General features: G+C 44.6%; 1 protein-coding gene across 1 annotated transcript in view; it reads right to left on the minus strand.

Annotated features, from left to right (window-relative positions):
• Positions 1 to 277: 277 nt before the first annotated feature.
• Positions 278 to 18,773, minus strand: part of LOC121581281 (ski-like protein) — a 35,130-nt gene continuing 16,634 nt past the window's right edge. Inside the window, exons 2-7 of the mRNA XM_041896796.2 lie at positions 10,808 to 10,912; positions 10,169 to 10,254; positions 8,916 to 9,061; positions 6,446 to 6,756; positions 5,775 to 6,002; positions 278 to 5,284 (exon numbers count right to left, since the gene is read on the minus strand). Of these exons, the coding sequence (XP_041752730.2) occupies positions 5,003 to 5,284; positions 5,775 to 6,002; positions 6,446 to 6,756; positions 8,916 to 9,061; positions 10,169 to 10,254; positions 10,808 to 10,912 (1,158 nt within the window). The 3' untranslated portion in view covers positions 278 to 5,002. The remainder of the gene's footprint in view (positions 5,285 to 5,774; positions 6,003 to 6,445; positions 6,757 to 8,915; positions 9,062 to 10,168; positions 10,255 to 10,807; positions 10,913 to 18,773) is intronic.

Below are 18,773 nucleotides of genomic sequence, written 5' to 3' on the forward strand. Positions count from 1 at the left end.
CTTTCACTTAGTTCTGTCTACTTGATGTGTAGGCTATTGCTGCATTTTGGATAATGATGCATACAATGTAACACGTTCATTTTATGATGTACAGTTGTGTTTTTTTGTATTTTGTACTCTAGTTATAGTATTTGTATATACTTTGACTGGCTGATGTACTGCTAATTGCCTATGAGGGATAATAAAGATCTATTCTACTTTAAACTATCAGTGATAGTCTACGACAACACGTGACATCAGTCTTGAGTCCCGAAGAAAAGAAGATTCATGACACCAATTGTGACACTACAGAACTTTACTTGAATTTGATCCAAGTTCATTGTCTATACAGTGTATATTTATGAGATCTGAAATGAGGGAGAAAAAAAACTGAACACTAGATATACAACTGAGGTATTAGCTAAAAGCAAGTACAGGTATGTCATCATTTACTAGTAAATATCAATTATGATCAATGGTTAAAGATGCAGTGTCCTCTGCTTAAAAAACATTTTATATCACAACATGAGGTAGGAGAACAGTGTCTCGTTTCATGCAAAAAACAAACGTCTCAATCACACTGTATCGTTGTTGGAAACATGGTATGCAATTGTCATACATAGACACTCACTGCCATACAGGTTTCAGAATATAGCATAAAAAGAGAACTGTTTTGAATTATTTTTAACAAAGCCATAAAAAGATTACATTTTTCTTCTTTAAACTATGATTTGTCAGGTGTAGCCTACTAAGTTTAAACTCTAAACATGGCATGTCTATCCCAGGCATAAATAATAATAATAAACCATTTTGTGAAATCATATTAACAAGGTGTAATGGCCTAATGTCCTACCTCCCACGCTGGTAAATAAGAATGGTGTTTGTAAATAAATATCCAACTACAACACATAAATGGAAACAATTGATCCAGCATTATTTTGCAGATCCAAAATGCAACTTGTTGCTATTGTTAAAGAGTGCCACTTCTACACTACATCGCCTTCTTCATTAAAGGGATAGTTCAGCGATTTTACATTTTTAGATATCTAAAATTGCTGAACTATCCTTTTAAGTCTGGGAACAATCCATTGGGGATGTATGTAAAATAAAATAAAATGGAAACGCTAGTTACTGTTTAGCTGTGCTTCTGAAGCAAGGCCAGGACCAAGCTTAATGGTCTAGTAAGTAGTGAGTTGGGCAAACTGCACCCCTATAAAAAAAATAACTGTACAAAGCACATCTGTTTTAGGTTTTGTCTTAAATGGCACCCTATTCCCTATATAGTGCACTACTTTTGACCAGGGCCCATAGGGCTTGGGACAAAAGTTGCGCACTATGTAGGGAACAGGGTGCCATTTGGGACACAGTATTTTAGTTCTCATAACACTGCGAATGCAAGAGGGCCCAGCCCGCTATGTTATAGTATAGTATTTGTTTTCGTATTTGAATCCATTGTATCTATCATATCATTATTATGGCATTCAACTAAAGTCGATATAGAGCGCCCTCTTGTATATATAAAATGCAATTTAACCGACATAGTTTTTTTTTTAAATACAGAAATACATTAGATACCCCAAAACGATTGTTAAAAAACGAAATGCAGAAGACTGTTGAGATAGGTTTGTTATTATCGCCATAATTACCTAATACTGATTATCTTGTGATGTAAACACAATGCAGTTACAAAGTTTCTATAGCCCCAAGAGGACAGGGTCTCTGTGTTGGACAAAAATGAGTAAAACCACAGCGCTACTTGAGAATAAGTCTCTCCCTTTTTCATAGCTGCTGTGCTTCGGTCACTTTCAAATCGATGGCATACACATATGCATCCACAGACAGACACACATACATCCGCTCAGACACAAACTCAGACACACACACTTCTCTCATCTTTGCAGAATCTAATGAGGCTACTTGTATGGTATGATTAGGTAGTTGGACTTTAGTTCCATTTAGCCATCTTCTAAAGCCAAAAGTATATTTCAACGGCCTAACTAGCTCAGATGCCCTCAGTCAATGTGTCTCCATGCTAGTAGTGAGACAGGTCAACAACTTGTACGTTGGAGACACTGGTGGCATCCCAAATGGCACCATATCCCCTATATAGTGCACTACAACAGGAATAGGGTGCCATTTAGGACAGACCCTTTTTCTTTTTGACATAAACATATCAATTGAGTGGCTCAGTGAGAAGTAAGAAATCATTCAACTGACATAAAACAAATTAGGGGTATCGATCCACTCGTTACATGCAAACTTTCGTTTTTGGTTTGTTTTCAATTTGTTTCTTTTTATAAACAAATGTTCGGTGCATTTTCAAATTGTCTGGGGTGGGGGTTTAGCGTACAAAAGGGGAAGGTATTAAGGGAGAAAGCTTATACATCAACAGTCTATCAAGGTGAAATCATCCTGAAAATAAACAAATGAAAGCAATCCGTTCTGGGGAAGTACTGTAACAACGCTCTTTCTTTCCTATTCAACTCTGACCTCTGTCCTGTGTCAGGTGGTCGCATCTGAACACCATGCATTTCAACTCCCAAAAGCAAGTTTACATCCTTTAAAAGGTGCACTCCGCAATATGATATCATCATACACAGCAGAGCGACAACAAATTCAAATCTGCCAAAACTGCCACTATTGGTCTGTCCCAATGTAGGCACGCCTCCAAAAATTTGAAAGAGCCAAGTGTCAATCTTGAATTAGGTTGTTGATAATCTGTAAACAGGAAGTCACTCCGCTGCGTATTATGTCATATTGCCACGTGTCCCTTTAACAGGGTAAACAACAACAACAAGTCAAGATTCACTTAACAAAAACATCAGGGCTGTTTAGAGCCTCAGGCCTGGTCTGGTCCAGTCAATATTATAATAACCTTTAGAAGATTATCCCATAATAACATAGTTAATATATTAAATGACTAATGTATGTACAAAGTGAATATAAATCTTTAGTTAATACATTAAATATATTTTTCTTTCTTTATTTTTTTTACAATTTCCAAGAAAGGTTTATATGCAACAATGGTCGGTAGAGAGCATACATTTGCAGTATGGATTGGATTTTTCTGCATGCGAGTGAACTTCACGTCAGACACCAAGGGTGTTAGTTTCATTGTTTTTGTAGCGTAGTTGAAATGTTGAGAATCGATAACAAAATAAGACCTACTATACTTTAGTACTCTGGCAGAGCATTGAGTATGTTGTAGGGAACTCTTTCTTTAGAGATCTGCATTGAAAGGTTGAGCACAGTGGAATGTCTATCAACTTGCATGTACAGCAGATGCATACAAAAATCAGCTTGGAGTTAAAGCCAAGCCCAATACTATTTACACGCTGCCTGGCTCTGAGTCTGCCTGGGAGGCTATAAAAGAAAGACTGCCTGGCATCTAGACAAAACCCCTGTTCTGTGTGTGTGTGCACGTTTGTGGGAGGGAGAGATGGCGGTAGTGTGTGTGTGTGTGTGTATGTGTGGCAGAGATAGGGGCTCCTGTACCAGCTCCCCGGGGGCAGGAGAGAGAGAGGCCCCAGACTATAGCAGCTGCCCCAATTCTGACAGGGACAAAAGGGGCTCCTCTCTCCATTCCCCCCACATCACCCGCTCACGCTACTGGCCCACCCAGCCTGAGAGAGAGAGGGCATCAGCCCCCTGCACTACCTCCACCCCCCTTTCTTACTTTTTCTCTCCGCCTGACTGTCTCTCTTCCGCTCCTCTCTTCCCCGCCTCCATTTCTCTCTCCGCTTGACTGTACCTCCTCCCTCTATCCTTGTCTTTCCCGCCTCTCCCTCCATCCCTCCCTCCATCCCTCTCTGGCTCTGTTTGTTCAGTGAGTTGGAATAACACGGAGGGAGCAGGGGCCTGGATCCAAAGCAGCAGCCAGCCCACACCACACAGTGTGTCAGTCTGCACCAACTCCTTTCACCTGTAACTCACATTCCACCAGGCAGACAGCTAGGTGCTGCTGTTCTCACAAGGAGGAGAGGATGGCAAACACACCAACTGCTGCCAACAGGGAAATCAAATCAAAACAGCCTAAACTACAGATTTCTACGAGGAAATTTGGTGCGTGTGTGTGAGACATGCCCTATCAAGACAGACCTAGCCAGACTAGTTCAGGGGTTTGTTGTTGTTCCAGTTCACAACCTCAGCTGTCCTCAGAGTCGCATCACTCTCATGTCTTTACATCTTAAAATCATATCACTTCAGCATTTTCATGAGGTTTAACAATGATGACTGCAAATGCTCTGTACAATAATGTTTTCATATACCTTTATGTTTTACACATTTAGAATTTTTTTCTTTTAACTTTTCTCTTCTTTGCAATTAATAGGTATAAGGAGTACAAAAACAAACAAAGGCGAAATGAAAATGTCTGTCAATGCAGTCTCCTGCTGTGTGTGGCTGGTAGCTGGTCCAGAGTGGCTGGGCTGGGTGTACATACAGAGATGGAGAGCACCCACACGGGCACCATCTTGGCTCCAGTTGGCGTGCAAGGTAGTAGTAGAAAGAGCGACTGAGCGCTAGTGGAACCACAGTTCAGAACAGAGTCAAGGGGCAGGGCCAGGAGAGAACTGTCTTTCTGTCTGACTGACTTCCCAGTCTCTGTGTGGGCTAGAACACATCAAGTCCACGATCCAAGGAAGGAGGGAGGGTCCTAAAAACACCCAACTCCAACTGTCTGCCAAGCAGTCATCCGTTTGTTCAGTAAAACTATAAATTAAAACAAACATATCCTTCCCAAAATGTAAATACTGTTTAAGGATAGGGGGTATGAGGAATAAAAAAAAAAACATAACTAATTTGATGTGATATTAAATAAAAACAAGAGTTCCTTTTCCAAAGAACTAAAGATGAGGGAGGGATGAGGAAGGTAACGGGTGAGACAGAGAGGAGAGAAGCAGTGCTCTGTCTGTCTAGGGCTGCCGTTTCTGCCAGCAGGGGGTGAGGGAGTAAGTTGGAGGAACAAAACAGAGGGGGGTTGGGGGGTTGAGAGACAAATGGAAAAGGGGCATTTTGTGAGGGGCTACTTCTGAGCGTGGCCGTTCTGCTGCTCGAGGCCTGCGGTGCGTCCCTCTGTGTGGGGTGTGTGTGTGGAGGGGGTGGGGGGTGAAGAGGGGCTCCCTGTAGCGATTGTGGTGGCTGAGGAGGAGGAAGATGAGGAAGAGGCCGTCTGGTCCATCTGGTGTTTGAGCTGAGAGATGATCCTATCCAGCTTCTCCCGGGTGTCCCGCTCCCTCTTCAACTCCTCCTGGAGCTCCTCCCTGTCAGCCTCGGCACCATCCAACCTCCTACGCAGCTCCGCCAGCTAGAGAGGAGGAGGGAGGGAGGGAGGGAAGGGAGGAGGGGGGAGGGAAGGAGGGAAGGGAGGAGGGGGAGGGAAGGGAGGAGGGGAGGAAGAAAGAAGGAGTGAGAGATGAGGTCAGGTTAGTCTGAACTGTCTGAACAGCACACAGACACTCACACACTTGGACACAGACACACAGCCAGACAGTCTGAGCCAGACGCCAAGGCTGAAGGAGACAGCAGGACAGGAGGGGTGTGTGTGTGTGTGTGTGTGTGTGTGTGTTACATTCCTCCCTGAGTTGAGCCCAGCAGCACTATCTCGAGATAAAGCTCAGTACAGGAAACCCAAACAAAGACCCAGTGTCCTCTACACACCACACACCACTACAATGTCACAAACAGATATGAGGAACAGATATGAGTATATTTTCCTAGACTGACTGACTAAGTGTTGTGTTGTCTGAGGTCAAGCAGGATGTGGTGGTGTGTGCGAGTGTCTCTCCAGTGCCTACCTGGTTGGCGTAGTGTGCCTCCTGGTGTGTGTGTATGTTGTCACACACACAGCTCTGCCGTCGCAGCTGTTCCAGCCTGTGCTCCAACTCCCTCTGTTCCTCCCTCACCTGGCCCAGCCTCTGGGCGTGCTCAGTGTGGACCGCCTCCAGTTCACTCTGCAGCTCACGCTGCTCTGCAGACAACTGCTGCAGCCTGGCTGCCTCGCCTCCACGCAGCGCCTCCAACTCCTAGACACGGAGAGGGGATGGTCAATTACATAGCTCTAAATGACAGTGTATTACACACACAGAGACAGAGAGAGAGATACAGGGGATGGTCAATTACATTCCCCATAAGCAGTTCAGTTCATTGAGAGGTTCAGGGATATACTAAATGCTTTTGAAATGCTGTCCTATGCCTGATGATGATTTTTAAAAATGCAGCATGTTGAATTCAATGAATTGGGGGGATATTTTCAAGACACCCTAACATCTTGGTTGTTTGGTCTATCAAGCCCTCTTGTTGGTTAAATCAGGAGTGTTAGTGCTGGGTAGGAACAAAGAAGACCTGAGGAGTCCCTGATGAATAGATTGAGAAACATTGTTTTATGCTATTGACTCTCTGGCTAAATCTGTTTCTATGGGTGGAGTAGACAATCTCCAGTTGTCTCACTGTGAGTCTTGTGTCTCACCATCTCTAGCTGCAGCTGTTTGTGAAGGGTGGAGTGCAGTTTCTCCTGCTGTCTGCTGTACATCTGAACGATCTCCACTACGATCCTGTCCTTGTCGTCCTCACAGCCTGAAGACAGAACATCTTTACTCCCCAGCGCCGCTACCGATGACGTTACTACCGCAGTCACCGTGGCTCCCGCTACAGCAGAATAACTCTTGTTGCCGGGGCTGGTCTCCATGGAAACTGGCTGCTGGCGCTCCCGGTCGGCAGAAGAAACGACGTGCTGCTGAGATTTGGTCTCGTCGACAACAGGAGGAGAGGCGTGGCGATCTGAGGAGGGAGAAGGGAGGGGGGGGGAGGAGGAGGAAGAGAGAGAAGTTGAGAGATGGAAGCAGTACAGTCTGATCCACCTACACACACACAGCAGTCAACCCACACACAGCAGTCAACCCACACACAGCAGTCAACCCACACACATGCAAGGCAGATATTTTTTTTTTCATTATTTTTTTTTTTTTCAGATATACGCACAAATACACACATCCTCCCACACAGCTGGAGAACAACCATTCACCTAACAACCCCGACATACAACACATTCACCCACACAAATGCTCCCTCATGCACACACACTTCTAGGGCTGAATCCCAAATGGCACCCCAATTCCCTTTATTAGTACACTACTTTTGACCCATAGACTTTTGCCCATAGAGCTCTGGGCAAAAGTAGTGCTCTATAGGAAATAGGGTGCCATTTGGGACGCGACCTGGGACTTTAACGCACTAATGTATTAATATACAGTACCAGTCAAAGGTTTGGACACACCTACTCATTCCAAGGTTCTTTATTTTTACTATTTTCTACATTGTAGAATAATAGTGAAGACATAAAAACTATGAAATAACACATATGGAATCATGTAGTAACCAAAAAAGTGTTAAACTAATCAAAATATATTTGATATTTGATCTTTTTCAAAGTAGCCACCCTTTGCCTTGATGACAGCTTTGCACACTCTTGGCATTCTCTCAACCAGCTTCATGAGGTAGTCACCTGGAATGCATTTCAATTAACAGGTGTGCTTTGTTAAAAGTTAATTTGAGGAATTTATTTCCTTCTTAATGCGTTTGAGCCAATCAGTTGTGTTGTGGTATTCAGGAGACAGCCCTATTTGGTGAAAGACCAAGTCCATATTATGGCAAGAACAGCTCAAATAAGCAAAGAGAAACGGCAGTCCATCATTACTTTAAGACATGAAGGTCAGTCAATCTGGAAAATGTCAAGAACTTTGAAGGTTTCTTCAAGTGCAGTCGCAAAAACCATATAGCTCTATGATGAAACTGGCTCTCATGAGGACCGCCACAGGAAAGGAAGACCCAGAGTTACCTCTGCTGCAGAGGATAAGTTCATTAGAGTTATCAGCCCCAGAAATTGCAGCCCAAATAAATGCTTCACAGAGTTCAACTAACAGACACATCTCAACATCAACTGTTCAGAGGAGACTGCGTGAATCAGGCCTTCATGGTCGAATTGCTGCAAAGAAACCACTACTAAAGGACACCAATAAGAAGAAGAGACTTGCTTGGGCCAAGAAACACGAGCAATGGACATTAGACCGGTGGAAATCTGTCCTTTGGTCTGATGAGTCCGAATTTGAGATTTTTGGTACCAACCGCCATGTCTTTGTGAGACGCAGAGTAGGTGAACGGATGATCTCCGCATGTGTGGTTCCCATCGTGAAGCATGGAGGAGGAGGTGTGATGGTGTGGGCGCGCTTTGCTGGTGACACTGTCGGTGATATATTTAGAATTCAAGGCACACTTAACCAGCATGGCTACCACAGAATTCTGCAGCGATACGCCATCCCATCTGGTTTGCACTTAGTGGGACTATCATTTGTTTTTCAACAGGACAATGACACAACACACCTCCAGACTGTGTAAGGGCTATTTGACCAAGAAGGAGAGTGATGGAGTGCTGCATCAAATGACCTGGCCTCCACAATCACCCAACCTCAACCCAATTGAAATGGTTTGGGATGAGTTGGACCGCAGAGTGAAGGAAAAACAGCCAACAACTGCTCAGCATATGTGGGAACTCCTTCAAGACTGTTGGAAAAGCATTCCAGGTTAAGCTGGTTGAGAGAATGCCAAGAGTGTGCAAAGCTGTAATCAAGGCAAAAGGGTGGCTACTTTGAAGAATCTGAAATATAAAATATATTTGGATTTGTTTAACATTTTTTGGGTTACTACATGATTCCATGTGTTATTTCGTAGTTTTGATGTCTTCACTATTATTCTACAATGTAGAAAATAGTAAAAATAAAGAAAAACCCTTGAATGAGTAGGTGTGTCCAAACTTTTGACTGGTACTGTATGTGTGACAGGAGGGCGCAGCAGCATGACTGACACTACAGCAGAGCTGGGGGGGATTCATCCATGTGTGGCGTCTGTGTGTGTGTGTTCACGCGTCTGTGTGTGGTACTGACCCATAGCAGTGTCGTCGTGGCCTTGGGTCAGTCTCCTGCTGTAGTGGTGTTTGAGCAGTACCCCCAGTACCTCAGGGCTGACCGCCGACTGTCCCCTCAGAGACACGTTAGGAGCCACCATCTTATCATACGTATACAGGAAGTGACTAGAGAGAGAGAGAGAGAGAGAGAGAGTAGATGGTTATCAAATGTATATACAGGTACAGAGCGACAGAGACACATGCACACCGTTATTCTACGTATACAACTTGTGCATTTTTAGCATCCAAGTTGCACTAAAATTGATACATCAATTATGGTAACTCTCTCTTTAAAGCTGCAATATGTAACTTTTTGGGAAGCCACGCTGCTTCTTAACACACTGCTCGCTTAACCCGGAAAGCCAGCCGCACCAATGTGTCGGAGAAAACACTGTTCCACTGACAACCGAAGTCGGCTTGCAGGCGCCCGGCCCGGCACAAGGAGTGGCTAGAGCGTGATGAGCCCCCCGACCAAACCCTCCCCTAACCCGGATGGCGCTGGGCCAATTGTGTGCCGCCCTATGAGGCTCCCGGTCACGGCCCCAGGACTCCAACCCCAGGCCTCAGCACTGCATTGCAGTGCCTTAAACCGCTGCAGCACTCAGGAGGCCCAAAACTATTAGAATTTTTGCAACCACGAAATGGCAGATCCATTTCTGCATAGTGCACCTTTAATATGGGGCATGTTTTCACAGGTTAGCGAGACTCACTGGTGTTATATAAAACACTTGGTTCTAACGTTGCAATCCAGTAACGACCATTGTGAAAACCACTGAATGCGGGAAACCAGCTTTGGTCTGGTTGGGTCTGAGTCTGTAGTCTAAGGCAGACATGTCCTGTTGAGCGGTCAGTTTTAATCCCATAGTCTAGCCTTTCTGTTTCCTCCCTGTGGTCACATGCTGCCCTGCCCTGCCCTGCCCTGCCATGCCTCCTATAAACCAGCTAGTCTCCGCCTGAATCTGGAGCCGATTACTGAGCAGAAGACCACAAAGTCACACTGACACACACCAAGGTAGGGTCAACTGGAGGTAGAGTAGGGGGCCGAGCAGGGTTTCAGCACTGCTCCAGCAACAGTCCCCGAGATGATGTTGGGAAAGTTACTTGGAATGGATTCTCAAGGGCCAGGTCTTCCCAGGAGGAAGAAACATACTGTAGCTAGCCAGTCCCCAGGACTCTTGGAAGATTAGCCTCCATTGTGGGCTAAAAGACATCCAAATAGGAAAACAAACATACCTGGGATGGACCATGGTAGGGTGACCAGGCTCTTCCTTAATGTGGGGGAACAGGCGGTTGAACACCAGAGTAGCCTGGGCTTTAGCCTGTAAACAACATAATAATACATTAATACACACGTTAATATACTGGAGATAAAAAATAGCACATGTAGATAAAACCAAAAAGAAGAGATATCTGTATTAGTTAGTATATAAAACCTATATCTGAATGTCAAAGTTTGTAGCTATAGTTGTGTGTGCGTGTTTGAGAAGAGGAGAGTGTGTTAGGGGCTGACCCCAGTTTGTGTGGGGTTACGTGGTAGGGGGGTTGGGTTAGGCCGTAGGGGGTTTCGAGGAAGGTTAGGGGGATGGGGGGAGTGTAGTCAATTCAACCTGCTACGTCGTCAACGTGAGCAGTAGACTGCTTCCTGTGTGTGTGTGTGTGTGTGTGTCGTACCTTGTGGCGTGTGTGTGGTGTGTGTGGTACCTTGTGGCATGTGTGTGTGTGTGTGTGTGTGTGTGTGTGTGTGTGTTTGTGTGTGGTGTGTGTGGTACCTTGTGGCGTGTGTGTGTGTGTGTGTGTGTGTGTGTGTGTGTGTCGTACCTTGTGGCATGTGTGTGTGTGTGTGTGTGTGTTTGTGTGTGGTGTGTGTGGTACCTTGGTTGCTGCGTCGCTGTCGGACAGTTTGCTGTTAGGAGACACCAGAGGCTCAGGAGAATGCGATCTCCTCACCAGGCTGTCCTTGTCCTCATCTTCCACCTTCTGAAACACACAGAGAGAAAGGGAGAAGGAGGAGGGTTAGACACTGGAGAGAGAACGAGATGGGCCTCTATGTGTTATGGCGCAGGTTAGCCAGAGGCTTCCACCTTTTTCAATACATTATTTTCCAGGACTTTTCAATTAATCTTTTGGGGAAAACGGCATTAACTGCACATACAGGCATCAGGTATTTTTTTGCCCGGGGCTACAACAAAAATGTCTGTCCCTCCCAGCCACGCAGTCCAATCTCTCTCTGCTCCTCTCAGTCATCTTAAAACCTGGGAGCAGCCATGATAGACTGTGTGTCATGTACATGATTCAGTCATTCTGTCTCACACGCTCTCGGCTCAGTGTGTGTTCGGTAAATACTGCTGGAGCTGCTGCCGGTTGTGTGCATGTGTGTGCTTATCCAGGTCACTCTCAGCAAGAGGCCATGAGCTGATGTGCTAATGCTCATCTCGGGCAGACAGGGCTGACACACACACACAGCACTAATGCAACAAGACGGTTCTGCGGCTCAATAACAATTCTAACACGCAGCCAGGGGAAGGAGGGATGGAGAGCGCGAGAGTAGCCAGTAGTAGGTAAGAGAGAGAGGTGTATATGTGTGTTTTTGCATTGGGCTTGGCCGTGTGTGTGTTTACATGTATGTGTGGTCGGGTGTGTGATGTACTAATGCAGAAAAGAGTACACCTTCTCGCCTGAGCCAGTGTGAATGTTCCTGAGTGGGTGTGTGTGTGTGGGTGTGTGTGTATGGGGAGCGCTGTCTGTTTGTGTGTGTGTGTGTGTGTCTAAGATTGTTTGCTGTTTTTCTCAGAGGCAGTGCACACTGCAGCAGAGGAGGGAGTGAGGATAGGAGGGAGGGGGGGATGTAAGCAACAACAAAATCAGCCACTGCAGTGGTGAGGAAGCCTGTCCCTCTCTCTCCCTTCCTCTCTCCCACTTTTTCTCTCCCTCTCACCAACTCCCTTGCTCTCACCAACTCCCTTGCTCTCACCAACTCCCTTGCTCTCTCCAACTCCCTTGCTCTCTCCATCACCTCCATCTCCCTCTCATATTAGACCAGACAAACAACAACACCAGGTCATTTAGAGGCCTCTCCATTAGGACAATACAACTCATTACAACGCTGTGTGTGTCTGTGCGTGCGCGGTGGGTGTTCTGTCAAACCAGGAATCCCAGGGAGAAACAGGGAACCATTAGAACTCTGTGCACATCCCAGAGGGCACTCACAGTGTTCTACAGGAGCACCAGAGAGCATACTCTCGGACTGCATCACAGCCCGGTACGGCAACTCCACCGCCGCGGACCACAAGGCTCTACAGAGGGTGGTACACTCAGCCCAACGCACCATTGGGTGCACACCGCCTGTACTCCAGGACACATCTGTGACCCTGTGCATGTGACTAATAAACTCTCAAATAAAATGTAACACTGATGTGTGTGAGCATGTGTGCTTATATACAAGTAGCTATGTGTGAGACTGCTAATTCCCCCCCACGCCCCACACACAGGTTCCCCAGACCCCCCCCAGCGAGCTGTATGACAATGTGGATTAGTATTCTAGGCACAGGCCCAGCTCTCCCCTACTGTTATAATCCACCAGCCACAAACAACACACACACACACACACACACACACACACACACACACACACACACTGCCAGGGTCTCCACTCCACATCTTCTCCACTGCTGAGGAGGGTCAGACCTATGATATATATGTATTCACTAGATGAATGACAGAGGGCGCTGTTCTGAAGTCACTGTCCGCCATTATGATACTCCTAAGGAACAGCCTCCATAGGAATTCATGGGAATTTATTGTATTTCAATGTCATTTTTCAAGGACAAGAATACATGCATATAACTATTTATTTGTTGTAGTGGGGACTCAAAATATATATATATATTTAAAAATTGTATTGAGAAATGATTGGCTTCTTTCAGTTCATTCACTACTATGTATTGTTTAAAAAAAGTATGTATTACACTGTCTGTAATAAAAATAAATATGTATTTATCGTCTAAAACCTGTAGCAGTTGAAATTAAAACATGTAGCTCACCTATCTACACTACAAAGCAACACAATTTCGATTACTATAATGTAAAGCTGGAGAAGTTAATGCATGATCCCATAATAATATGTTTTCAATAGTTTCAATATTGAAATTCAATCTCCACTATATTATTGAGAATTAACGTGTCAGGACGAGACTGACATATTTTCTCAGCCAGTCGAAATCATGAATCAGCATAATTTTTCTGGATACAAAGAAGTGTCAATTGAAAAACAAGTCAAACGACATGAAATGCATCTAGTTTGCGGTCTTACCAGCTTCAGTTTGAAGTGATTGCATTAGCTGTGTAGTTGGCTAGCTCCTCTGAATGTGTCCTGACAAGAGAGCATCATTAGCTCATTGTTATGGATGTATCCAAAACAGCTTAAACAAACGCAAATGCGGCTCCTTTACTGTTATTCTAGCTGCACTGTTTGACCTGACTCTGTTAGCCGTAGTTGGCTAGCTAGCAAGCAAGGGATAAGAGCGAACATTTAGAACGAACGGCTGGGTCGTGTCCATAGATATAGAACAAAAAGACTTAACGACTGGGTCTCGTCTCTGGCAACCTAACCAATAGAATGAACGGCCAGCCGATTTGGGCTAGCAAGCATAGATGTGTCAGGACTAGGCCTATATTTTTGTTGAGGGATGAAATAGCAGCCTATAATATAATGTTTTTCATTTGATTGGTAACCCGTTGTAGAAAAGCAATTTTACACTCGAGGTTGTGCAAAACTACTTTTTAAGCACGGCTGGGCTGATCTACGGTACGAGGTAGAGCCTCGTACATATGACCGCAGCACAGCCTGCTAAAAAAGTTGTTTAGCACGCCCTCTTGTGTACAATTGCTTTATTATTTAATTGGTAACCCATTGTAGAAAAGCAAATTGTACACTCGAGGTTGTGCAAAACAACTTTTTTAGCACGGCTGTGCTGATCTACGGTACGAGGTAGAGCCTCGTACATATGACCGCAGCACAGCCGTGCTAAAAAAGTATTTTGTACAACCTGACTGAAATAGCCGAATCCACTCATTTTAAGGGGTGTCCACATACTTGCATTACTATACTGTTTTACCATAGAGAGAATCAGACAGAAATGTAGGCTACACTCTGCCTATTGGCTTCTTTGCATATTCAAACCCGTCTCACAATACAACACTGCCCCTTTAAGGCTCTACTGGAGGATGGTTGGCCAGAATGGTCACCCTTAGTAGCCAATAAAATATTGCAACATTACAATTACAACCAAATACTTGTCTTTATTAAAATAATTCCATCCAGGGCTCGAAATTAAGGGTCTCCTGTAGTCCCTGGGACGATAAAAAAAATATGTATAAGGTTCAAAACTCTGGGACAGTTCTGGGACGACAGAACTGTACAACAGCTGCACATTAAAATATTTTTAAAAGCAATGAGGCTGATGCAACAGATAAGACTGTTTAGTTAAATATTTTTTATAAAATGCAATTAGTGGGAAAACACTGTTCTCAAAAGCGCACCGCACTCGTGAGTGTTTTCATGTGACAGAGATTAAAATATCCATTAGAAATTAAGAGAGGGGAGATCTAACGATGCATCAACTAGCATGGGTTACTTATATGATTAGGATTATGCCTTTGCTGTTGGACAATAAAATAAAGTTGATTTGAAAACCAAAAGAACATGAGAAAAATGCTGGTTTCAATGGCATATTAAGTGTTTATAAAGTCATTCCTCAATATTTCTATGGTCGTATTTTGGCTAGGCTACTTTGAAACAAGGTAAGACGCTTCATAAGATGACATAAAACGTCCAGGTTTTAAACAATTACGTTTCTGGTTAGATAGTTTCAAAATTCTGACCGTCTCAGTTCAGATTAATGTGCGGTGCGCAACAGAGGCACTGTCCTTCACTCTCCAGTATTGTGACCATTTGATCTGAACGAACCGTGCCTCGAGTACGTCGACAGAATCAAGACTTTAGACGTTAATTATCCTTCATTATATTTGTCAAACATGACTGCCATTTAGCCTATACTTATACAATTAAAAGCAATTACAATTTGGCTACATTTTCTGGCGCCTCCCTAATGTCAGTATCGGTTTGGACATGGAGACTGTGGCCAATATGCATATCACCTACACTTTGACATTTTGTGATGTTTTTGCTCGTTTGGGCCTTTGGCAAGGGTTTTTCGTGCGCACACATTTTTTTTTTCCTCGAGGCAAGCCGAAATTCAGATGACGAAGTCTACGCGCCTTCGTCTGTGATTGGTCAACACTAGGGATTCTTCAATTAAGTGTTTGTCATTCAACGATAGACAACTCGTTTTCATGCCGATTTTTTCACTTGAGGAATACTGCACCAAACATCCTAGTTAGATGTAAAATTGCAAAACTACGATCTCGGCAAAATCGTCCAAATTAAATGACAGATTTCTTGAGTTATCTTAGATTAATTCTGACTATTTTGAGGAAGTGTATACTGGCTACAGCGTCTCAAGATGGACAAACAGTACTATTGCATTTTTCAAGCAAAGGTCTTTTCAAGCAAAGGTCCAAAGGTAGGCGAGCACCCTTGTTCAATTCTCCACAAGCCTCACAAGACTCGTCTGAAGTTGGTACAGCTTCTTCTGCCAACTTCTGTCTGTAGCGTCCGAACGGGTTTGGACTACACACTAATATGACCACTCTGTGGAAAGCTGAGACTCTCACCAACACGAGGGTCTGAACACGTATGTAAATAAGGTATCTGTTTATTTTTTATAAATTAGCAACAATTTCTACAATCCTGTTTTCGCTTTGTCATTATGGGGTATTGTGTGTAGATTGATGAGGGGAAAATGTAATTTAATCCATTTCAGAATAAGGCTGTAACATAGCACAATGTGGAAAAAGTCAAGGGGTCTTCCAAATGCACTGTATATGGAGATAGTTTAGTGCCTAAAATAAAGGGATAAATACATGTAAAAGAAAATACATTAAAATAGTTTCCTGATCTTTCTTATCTCTCTCATATATGACAGACACTTCAGAACAAACTTCCTTTTGATTTTTTGGGGGACTATCTGTTGTTCAATGTAGTGAATCTGTTATTTAATGCATTTATATTGGCTAATAGCAGTAATGCCAAATTCCATGTTTTTTTTTTGATACCTTAAGGGGTCTTAAAATTTAAAATCAAACAGCTAAATTATAATTGGTATGACTATCTTAAAACAATTCCATATGTTACCTTAGAAGCCCACCCCCACCCAGCTTAGACAGGGCTTAAGACTCTAGAGGATTAAGAGGAAGGGGCCAGGGAAAGACACAGGAGCTGGTCTCTACCTAGCTGGCTCTACAAGGAAGTAAAACTATGTTTGGGTTAGCATTCTCTCTCTCCCTCGCTCTCTCTCTCTCTCAGACAGAGAACAAGGGAGGAAAAGAGAAAGAGACACAGACACCAGTCAGTGGGTCCGCCCTGTCTGCAGTCTACCACATCCTGTTCCAGAGCTCACTGTTGTTAGAGCAGTATCAGAGTTCACTGTGTGTGTGTGTGTGTGTGTGTGTGTGTGTGTGTGTGTGTGTGTGTGTGTGTGTGTGTGTGTGTGTGTGTGTGTGTGTGTGTGTGCCTCACACTTCGTTCTCTCTGTGCCCTAAGAAAAAAATGCGGACAGACCCCTTGTGACTGTCTGGTTAAACACACACAGACACACACCTGTTCCTCTGTCTCTCTCCTTCAGACACAAACACAGGAAGAAGAAAACTGAAGCAGACAGACACACAGATAAATATCAGCCCCGCCGCACACACACAAACCGACAGATAAAGGACAGGTTTATTCCTGACCAGAGTTGGCTGCGGGCCTGAGGCACATTTTTCAGGCCATATGGGCACTGTCTAGACGCCTGTCATCGGTGGCAGCGTCACACACACCCAGTCTTCCCCTCCGAGCCACTCAGTCCAATCTCTCTCTTCTCAGCCATCTTACAACCTGGGAGCAGCCATTACTTTGTGTGCAACTGTGTGTGTTCTAGTTTCCTCTAGAATGCAGCCTGGAGCATTAATTACCCAGCTGTCACTGCTTACCTCTGTGAGTCATCTCACACACAAAGACACACACACTGAGTGGCAGGACAGGATGATGACGCACCTTACAGTAAGCACACCACAGTACACACACAACATAAACACACAGTAAGACACGCACAAACCATAAAGGGATGAGAATTAGGCCAGTGGGTCTAATACCAACACACACACACACACACACACACACACAGGAACCAGGGGATATTGTTTTGGGAGTACAGTACAGTAGTATTTCTCTAATGGCTGTAGAAACGGAAGAATTGGTTCCTGTCAGTCAGAATCCCATCTGATGATGAATCTGTGTCATGTTGTTGTGATGATGAGTGGAGAGAATCAGAGCGCGCGCAACACGCAAGTGATGCAGCCCACATCACGCTTGAGGCGCTGCCAACACACACACAGCCATCCATGAGTCATCAGACTACAGAGCTACAGGAAGCAGCGCAGTGACGGGGAGGAAGTGACCCGAGAGAGGATGGTGGGACCTGTGTGTGTGTGTGGGGGCGGAGTTTTGGACAGATGGCCCTGACCCTCTGCCCTCTCATGCCCATGGGTACCATAGCCTGTGTGTGTGTGTGTGTGTGTCACAGGACCCCTGATGATGCCACTACACACTGAGTGTGTCACTCCCTCGAGCATGCTGATAATGGCCCCACGTCATAACCTCACAGTCCAGTAGCAACAAAGTAACGTATAATAGGGATGTGACAAATGGAACAACATTCTTACAGTTTAAAACTGCAACACAAAAAATATTGGTTTTCCACTTCGCTCCTGTCGCTTGCCTTTCTCTCCCATTTCTCCAACTTAACGACGATGACGTAGTGGTGATCTGAAAAAGAATTGTTTCCTCGACTCCCAGTGTCGACTCCTATTTCTGAGTGTCAAGATTAGTTGCCGTACTTCCGAGAACACAAACACCTGCATCTTTCATAGCGAGCTAGCTAGTGAGGGATGGAGATGGAGGTGAGGTGCACAGTATAGGCAGGTCGACCACCAGGAAGAGTCAGAACCGTGTATTAGGGCAATCTATCGCCAATCAAAAGCTGCATCTCGCAATGGAATGCTGTATCTCTTGGCTTGCAAAGTCTCGCAACTTCAGTAAAGCAGGGCCTATCGTCAATGAATAGGCTAGGATATTGAGATGAGCGAGATGCAACACGTCGCTCTCACACAGTATCTCCGCACAGGTTCGCTTCACACTGTTCACAGCGTGGTAGCCAGGGCACCAAAACAATGGAGAAGTTGAGCCTCGGGCGTCAACGCTCTTAGTTGTTGCGGAAATTGACCCACAATGCTGTTTTCTTTCTGCATCTACGTCAAAAGATTTTTCCGGTTAGGGATTTTTCTTAACGTTAAGGATCCTAATTTAGTTTTAAAGTTTAACAGTTCAAACCACCAACATGCACAAACTATACAGGATTGAACCCTCATGTTCTTGTATGACGCACATGCTGTGTGTGGTGTCTCTGTGATGTGCAATAGGCAAATGTGCGTACTATCCGTTTATGATAGCAGAAACAACAGTACTGTATATGGACTTCTCTTAAAGGCTGTGTTTTCCTTAGCTACCTCACGACTACAAGCCTGACTGTCGGGCACCCATTTGGGTCAGGAGGGAAAACTGGGATCCCAGAAGGGTGGAGAGGGTTCTCCTGAGGTTCCTAATGACCAGAGAGGACACGGTGTAAGTGCAGCTAGTTCGCAGAAGATCCTCAGCCTCTATCGCCTCTGCTTCCCGGCTTCC

The sequence above is a fragment of the Coregonus clupeaformis genome, chromosome 14 (assembly GCF_020615455.1).
Source record: "Coregonus clupeaformis isolate EN_2021a chromosome 14, ASM2061545v1, whole genome shotgun sequence".
In the NCBI taxonomy this organism is placed as follows: Eukaryota; Metazoa; Chordata; class Actinopteri; order Salmoniformes; family Salmonidae; genus Coregonus; species Coregonus clupeaformis.